The sequence below is a fragment of the Leptonychotes weddellii genome, unplaced genomic scaffold, assembly GCF_054177405.1.
Source record: "Leptonychotes weddellii isolate Sample4059 unplaced genomic scaffold, ASM5417740v2 HiC_scaffold_8377, whole genome shotgun sequence".
NCBI lineage: Eukaryota > Metazoa > Chordata > Mammalia > Carnivora > Phocidae > Leptonychotes > Leptonychotes weddellii.
This window is the reverse complement of record NW_028054603.1, coordinates 1-8,780: the sequence shown is the minus strand read 5'-3', so window position 1 is coordinate 8,780 and position 8,780 is coordinate 1. Positions and strand designations below refer to the sequence as shown.

General features: G+C 36.4%; 1 protein-coding gene across 1 annotated transcript; it reads left to right on the top strand.

The window, feature by feature from the left end:
- The first annotated feature begins 8,518 nt into the window (after positions 1-8,518).
- On the top strand, positions 8,519-8,774 carry LOC102732117 (large ribosomal subunit protein eL39). Its single transcript, XM_006727354.3, has one exon. It carries the CDS (start codon positions 8,570-8,572, stop codon positions 8,723-8,725), a length of 156 nt encoding a protein of 51 aa, XP_006727417.1. The 5' UTR covers positions 8,519-8,569; the 3' UTR covers positions 8,726-8,774.
- Positions 8,775-8,780: the final 6 nt, after the last annotated feature.

Below are 8,780 nucleotides of genomic sequence, written 5' to 3'. Positions count from 1 at the left end.
AGTCAAAAAATGGGCAGAAGATATGAACAGACACTTCTCTGAAGAAGATATACAAATGGCTAACAGACACATGAAAAAATGTTCATCATCATTAGCCATCAGGGAAATCCAAATGAAAACCACATTGAGATACCACCCTACACCAGTTAGAATGGCCAAAATGGACAGGGAAAGAAACAACAAATGTTGGAGAGCTTGTGGAGAAAGGGGAACCCTCTTACACTGTTGGTGGGAATGCAAGTTGGTACAGCCACTTTGGAAAACAGTGTGGAGATTCCTCAAAAAATTAAAAATAGAGCTACCCTATGACCCAGCAATTGCACTCCTGGGTATTTACCCCAAAGACACAGTTGTAGTGAAAAGAAGGGCCATATGCACCCAGTGTTCATAGCAGCAATATCCGCAACAGCCAAACTGTGGAAAGAGCCAAGATGCCCTTCAACAGATGAATGGATAAAGAAGATGTGGTCCATATATACAATAGAATATTACTCAGCCATCAGAAAGGATGAATACCCAACTTTTACATCAACATGGATGGGACTAGAGAAGATTATGCTAAGTGAAATAAGTCAAGCAGAGAAAGTCAATTATCATATGTTTCACTTATTTGTGGAACATAAGGAATAGCATGGAGGACATTAGGAGAAGGAAGGGAAAAATGAAGGCGGGGGAGATGAAAGGGGGAGATGAACCATGAGACACTATGGGCTATGGAAAACAAACTGAGGGTTTCAAAGGGGAGGGGGGTGGGGGGATGGGTTAGCCCGGTGATAGGTATTAAAGAGGGCATGTATTGCATGGATACTGGGTGTTATACGCAAACAATGAATCATGGAACACTACATCAAAACACTAATGATATACTGTATGGTGACTAACATAACATAATAAAATAAAATAAAATTTTAAAAAATACAATAACAAAAAGGATATAGTACATAGACGGTATGTAGCCAGAAAAACCTAAAATATTTACTATATCCTCAGGATAAGACTATCTTTATAAATGTGTTTGTGTTCTGTTTTAGACAAATCAGATTGTGGAAAAACAAACATATAAAGAAACAATACAAAAGATAGTTTACAAGTTCTCTTAAAAATGAAAATCTTTAATGGAACTAAACACCCTTATTTTGGACAAGAGACCATTTAGGGAATTGTAGTTTAAGACGTCCTGCATTTGAAGATCTCTCTTGCAGACAAGAATCCTTATCATTTTGTTGGTTACAGAGCAGAATTAGAGGGTAGAGGCAAATGTGTGAAAGTGTGAAAGCCACAAAAATGCGGAGTGTGCCTAAATATGAGAAATAATTTTGTAAAATCACTGGGTATCACTTATAAGTCACAGAGACTTTTCTATTAGTAAGATGGCTAAATAGAGTAAAAAAAAGTGACAGTGTAAAATAAGTCTATTTCATGTGACTCTAATGTACTGTCATTTTTTAATTTTTAAGAACACTTCACTTTTTGAATATTATTATTTTATCATTATATTCTATTGTTTTATAAATGATCTTCATTAACTCTGTAAATATTAATACATTTTTAGTAATTTTCCTTTCCAAATTTTTCATACTTTTTTTTTTTTTTTGCATCTGTGGAATTTGATTTCCAGTTTCCAATAGAAGCTTTATCTAAAATGCCTGTCCATTCTTCCTTTTTCTTGATTTAATTACTGATCACTAAAAAGCTGATTGGGAGCCTTCTCCATATTGTCTGAGCTTGTCTTCTCTGGAGGGTGATCTGGTTATGATGCTTTCTTTGAAATCAAGAATGTTGGTACTTTTAGGTCTTTTCCATTTTGTGCTTCAGATAGCTCCAGAAGACTCTTCCAGTCCTTAGCATGGAAGGTAACAGACCTTCTTCCAGAAACCCCTTAGAAAAGTGCCAGAGGAAGGTTAATATTTTCCATACCCAGTATTGAATTAAAGATTTAACAGCTGGCCTGGCTTTCCTCTAGCTGCAGGGATGCCTGAGAATTTGGCTTTTAGTTGAACCCTCCTGCAACGTAACTCAAGGACAGTATAAGTACAGTACGTGCAAGCTAAATCAGGGTTCTTCTCAGTTGTTATATACGAATCCAAGTACCCGTGCCTCATTACAGATAGTGTTTACTGAGGAACATGTTACTGATAAATAGCCCATAATTGGTGAGTAATATATAATTGATGAGCTATAGCTCCACCTGGGAATGGGAACCTGCCATGTACCTGTAAGGGAGCGTCTGACTAGCAGAGTATAAAAACTGGAGGAATTCTACTGCTGATGCCTTCACCCCAAAGGCATCACTCTGTCTTGACTCTCCTCGGGGACCCAGTGCAGCGTAAATGAGACCTTCAGATAACGTCTGAGAGGCCCAAGAATTCTACCATGCTGTTGCTCCATCTCCTGTACCTTTTCTCATCACTAAGTGTTTTGGCAATGCCTAGGTTGTCTTATGAATTTGGTTGTCAGTTCAAACCCAGGAAGCCTGCTGTTGGAGTGGTGTGGACATTGCTGGATGTCGACTTTTATCTATTCCTGCCACTTACGCTATGGTAATGCCTGACTCCTGCCTTAAATTTAGCCCTTTCTTACACTGTTCCAATATCCCTCCTTTTTTTTTTTTTTTTTTTTAAATAAAACATCAGGTTTACTATGAACAGTCATCAGTTCTATAGACTGGCAGAAGAGATAAGGAGGTTCAACCTCTACCTAAATATAGATTGCTTAACCAATTCTGATTTACCTCACATTCATTTCACTGTCAGGTGCTGCTACTATTGCCCATTCCTGCACCTTTGGGGGAATTCCTTTTATCAGTTAGCTTCTTTCTTTGCTTTACATTTTGCTTGTTTAACATTCTGCTCAATTGCCTCTTCTAAGTTACCACTTGTCCATCAGTTTTATAGTTTCCAATACTGTGTTTTTGATCTTTTTTTCTCCCATTTGTGTTGATTTTCAATTTATGTTTAAAAATATTTTTATTATCCTTTGGAGTAGGTGGTTCTCATACATTTGCTTCATACATTTCTTTGGCAGGCTAGTAAAGTCTATGGAGTTCTCAAAATGATTTAAATTCATGAGATGAAATGTATAAGAATACAACAGAAAAAACCAGCACTGAAAAGTGGTTATAAAAATATTTTAAACATTTTTATATAAGAATAAATATGTGTCTCCACTCATGCATTAAATAAAAATATTGGGTTGCAGGTCTAATATCTATCATAATTTGGTAGTGATCAGTATAATCTAAATTCTAGTTCTGCAATAGATAAATGTGATAAGAAACTACCTGTGATTTTTAATGATAATAAAGCCATAAATATTGCTAATACTACTGGGGTTTGTTGCCTGTACATGTAATTGTAGGAAAGATCATTTTCAGTTAGAGGTTACTGAAAATAAATATATACATTCAAGTTAAAATCCATTCAAGTTCAGGTGCTATGGTTATGAATTCCTGATTTAGAGGGTCTTCAAGAATGTAGGGACTAAATCTGTGTTTCACTGTTCCACCTTACACTGGAAAGTACCATAACTTAAATCCATGCAAATAACAATTTTCTACAGTCATATTGGTTGAAAATACATTCCAAGTGCTAGCAATAATTCACAGTCATCATATGTGATGTTTCACCACTCTTGTTAAGAAAAAAATGCATAATATAAATATAGTTAATGGGTGTTATTTTCAATGTGTTCATGCAGGCAGAAGGCTACCAGAATAAAGATGCAGTGCTGATATTTAAAGTTGAATTGAAATATATTCTTGTTATTAAAAAAGGTCATGCTCCAGTTGTTGAGGTAAGTGGGATGAGAAAAGAAAACATTTGAGGTTGTCATTACTCACATTGTGGAACTTCTAATGTAATACATCAGAAGGCATGCAGTATGATTTTCTGGTGCATGAGTATTTTCAAATATGTGGGAGAAGAGGCTTTTCTGAACATTTGCCCACATCTTTGTGGGTTTTAGAATAGAAACCTTCCGAGCTGACATACTATAGTATGGTATTTTTTCTTTGTCTTCTTCACTATTTTTTTCTTTGTCTTCTCCACTATTTATATGGTTAAAAAGAATACATACATACACACACACACACACACATATGCTAAATATATACATATTAAATGTCTGGAATGATTAAATACGTAGTTTTGAGAAGAATAAACATATAGGGCCTTCTGGTATAGCCAAAAAGTAATAGACTAGTTTCTCCCTGCTCCTTTCTGCTAAATACAAGTAAAATCCTGGAAATAACAGGTAACAAAAGGACAACTCTGAGGGTGATGTGAAGATGAACTGGTTTGGCACCCCTAACTGAAGGAACAATACAACAGAGTGTCTTATGTCCTCCCACGCAACAGAGGCAAGAGATCCTGGCTCAGAGTTTTTACAATCACCTCACCAACCAATCTAGCAACAAAACGCAGCCCAAATAAATTCATTTAACCGCTGGATCAATTGGGAGTCCCTCTGACAACAGGCGAGTCTGACACAATGAGCTGGTTAAAAATAGGTAACCGGGCAGAATGTTCTCCTTGTCTGCTGGGCCTCAGACTTCCCTACTTGACTAAGAGATAATGGGTAACTGGGTCACACTGGCAAGAAGGACTCTGACATTAACAAATGTCCCTCAGTTCCCATGTGCCAGAGATATCCATACTCTACCCAGAGAGACCAGGGTTGCCTAGGAGCACTGGTAGGGAGGATCACACCATAAGAACCTACCAGAGAATCGCTTTTCATGCCCCCCATCATGGGCATGGTGGGAGGTGAACAATCCCACCACAGCAAATGCCTAACCGGAGAAGTATCTTCATCCCTGAAGTCCTGAAATGAGTCTCTCCTACTGTATTGGTTTCCTTCTGCTGCTAAAATAAAATACCACAAATTTAGTACTGGGACTTAAAACCACACTCTAACGAAAAGGTTGTACAATCCAAGGACCTCTGCCTGGCTGCAGATAGTGCTTACTGAGTAGCATAGGATTAATAAATAACCTACAATCAATGAGTAATATATAACTGATGAAATGCAGCTCCACCTGGGAATGGGCGCTTGTTCTATACCTCCCAGGCAGCACATGACCAGCAGGGGAGTCTCTCCAGAGCATGCTTTCCTCATAATTAATCTTCTAATTTTAGCATCTTTTGAAATCTGGATAGGCTGAGAAGTTTCCAAGACATCAAATCCTGGTTCCTTTTTGCTTAACAGTTCTTCCTCAATTTATTTCATTTCTCTCACATTTTACTAAAAACAGCCAGATGAAACCAGGCTGCATCTTCAACACTTTGCTTAGAAATATCTTCAAGCCAAATATCCTTCCTTGTTTATCACTTAAAAGTTCTGCTTTCAATATAAGTCTGAGATACAATTCAGCTAAGCTTTGTACCATTATATAGCAAAGATCTACTTCCTCCATTCCAATAACATCTTCCTCCTTTCCTTCTGAATCCTCACCAACGGCACATTTACTGTCCATCTTTAGTTACTAGCAACAATTCTACAAGACAATTTATCCTCTAAGAAGATATTTTATTCCTATTCTTTCTTCCTTAATCTATAAGATCTGTGTTTTCTTCTCCATGCTCCTACTTCTGAGTCCTCACCAGCAAGGTCTTTAATATCCATATTTTTTTCCAATAGGCTGTATTTGATTATCTAAATATTCTCTAAGACAAAGTGCTTTTTATCCATCTATCTATACTTCCTACCAAGTCCTCACTAGCTTAGTGATTACTATCCATATTTCTACTAACAATCTCTTCAAAGAAATTTAGACTTTTTTAAATCATGCTCCTCAAAATTCTTTCAGCCTCCCACCCATTATCCAATTCGAAACCACTTCCACCTTTTTTGGGTATTTTAATAGCAGCATCCCACTTCCATGTAATAAAATGTTTCCATTATTCACTGCTGCCATAACAAATTACCTAAATATAATGCGTTAGAACAACCCAAATTTATTATCTTACTGTTTGGGTGTCAGAAGTCTTGAAGTCAAGGTGGGGGGAAGGGCTAAGTTTCTTGTGGAAGCTCTAGGGGGAAATTATTCCCTTGACTTTTTCAGGTTCTAAAGTACATCTGAATTTCTTGGCTTGTGCTTCTTCCTCCATTTCAAAGTTTACAACTCCAAATTCTATTTCTGTTCTGTTATCTGTTCTGACTCTTCTGTCTCCTTCTTCAGTCTTACAAGGACTCTTTTGATTACAAGAGACCCACCCAGATTATCCAGCATGTTCTTATCTCTACATCGTAACTTAGCCACATCTTCAAAGCCTCTTTGCTATATAATGTACCATACTCACAGGTTCCAGGAGTTGGAATGTGAACATCTTTGAGGGATTATTAGTTTGTCTATCATACCCACCTAGGGATCTTGGGCATCGCAACCTGTACCCTCAACAGCAACAATAGGGATAATAAGATTCCCCAGAAATAGCAGAGAACTGAAGAAGACCAAAATAGCTTGGCAAAGACTCTGAAAATTAAAATGTCTTTGGAACCAAAGCATGCAAGTGTCGGACAGGATATGTGTGTTAAATCTAAACAGAGTGACTGCCTTTTAAAAGAAAGTATTTAAATAAAACCCAAGTCGAATGATATAATAGAGAAAATGTCCAGGCTACCATAAAAAAGCCACTTGTCTTATTAAAAAACTAAAAACAAAAACCAAAAAACAAAAACAAACTCGAACAGGTGCAAACACCAAGATGACTCAGATGCTGGAAGTATCTGACAACTATTTTAAAACAGCCGTCTCGGGGGCCTGGGTGGCTCAGTCAGTTTAGCGTCTGTCCTGGGATCAAGCCCCCCATCGAGGCTCCCTGCTTAGTGGGCAGCCTGTTTCTCCCTCTCCCTCTGCCCTCTCCCCTGCTTGTGCTCTCTCTCTCTTGCTCTCTCACAATTAAATAAATAAAATCTTGAAAAAAGACATCTTTAAAATATTTCAACAATAAATTAAAAATTCTCCTGAAACACATACAAAACTCTCAGCAAATAAATATGTTATAAAGAATCAAATGTGAATTACAGGACAAAAAATACAAAACAAAAACCCCACTCAATTGGTTCCATAGTAGACTGGAGATGACAAAAGATAAGATCAGCAAACCTGTGGGAATATAAATATAATTCACAGAATACAAACAATTATGAACTGAAAAAAATACAAACAAATTCTTAGGGACAATAGGATAGTAACAAGCTCCACCATTTATGTCATCAGAGTCACTAAGAAGAAAAGGAGAAAGGATCTGAAAGGGGATTTGAAGACATAATAGCTGAAAACATCCCACATTTAGAGAAATAAATAAGCCACAAATTCAAAAAGCTCAGCAAATCCTAAAAGGATACCTTACAAGAGTTACTCCCCAGAAATAGCATAATTAAAATTTGAAAGCTAAAGACAAAAAAATCTGCAAAGCAGCCAGAAAAAAAATGACACGTTACTTATAAGGGGAACATCAATTTTAATAATGTTCGATTTCCTATTTGAAATAGTAGAGGCAGAAAGAAGTAGCACAACCTTTTTCAAATGTTAAATGAAAATTATTGTCAACCATGAATTCTATATCCTTTGAGACTATTCTTCAGGAATTACAGCAAAATACATTCTTAAATGAAGATAAACTTTTAAAATGTGTCTATATCAGACCCACTCTTAAAGCTTGACTAACTCAAAGCCTTGGAAGTAAGAATCACGTTCTTCAAGTTTGGGTCTGGGATAAGACCCTCTACTCTCATCCCCTTTTCTTTTTGGATTCAATAGCTCTATCTCCTCCTCCCACAGCCTGCGTGTCAGGTACTCCATGGTCAATCTGTGTAATATATACCTCAACAAATGTAATTTGCTTTAGTTGAATATGATTTTTAGATTCAGTTATAGTGAAGGACAATACTAAATCAATTAAAATAATAAATAATCAGTCAAGACATGCTGCAGTTTTTTAGTAATTGTGCCAGTCAAAATAAGCTAATATTTCTTTAACTTAACACAAAACTTTGAAACCAAAGATAACAGGATGATAGTTTGGGTAGTCTTTATAATGCTTTTGATTAAGAATTAATCTTCTTAAGACTTTGAGAAGGTTTTCATTTATGAGATATGAATATATTATAAGTATATTGTACACATTATAATTTGTGAAGGAATAATCAGATTCCTTCTAACATATTATTTTAATTGCTACTTAAAATGTTTTATAATTATTTACAAGCTCAAGGGAACAAAAAGGAGTTGCTGGTTGGTTGACCAGCAAATAATGGTTCAGTTTCCCTACATGCATAACTGATATTATAATAGTACATGCCACTTAAATTTACCTAATAATAATTATTATTATAACAAGTAATTATGTAGTGCTTAGTGTGCACCACAATCTGATCTATGTGGTCCAAATGTATGAATTCATTTAATTACTCAATATTGCCTATTTAATAAATAGTGAATCTATGTCAACTCAAGGGTAAATATCTTGTAAAAGGTCTTATTTTATTGGTCAACTACTATAACAAGCAAGTCTCGCTTTCTCTTTTTCGCCGCCATCCTGCTCTGAGTGGCTGGCTGCTTCTCACCATGTCTTCTCATAAGACTTTCAGAATCAAGCGATTCCTGGCCAAGAAACAAAAGCAGAATCGTCCCATTCCCCAGTGGATTCGGATGAAAACTGGTAATAAGATCAGGTACAACTCCAAGAGGAGGCACTGGAGGAGAACCAAGCTGGGTCTGTAAGGCGTCACCCATCATGAGATGACACACTTAATTGGCACACATATTTAATTAAGCT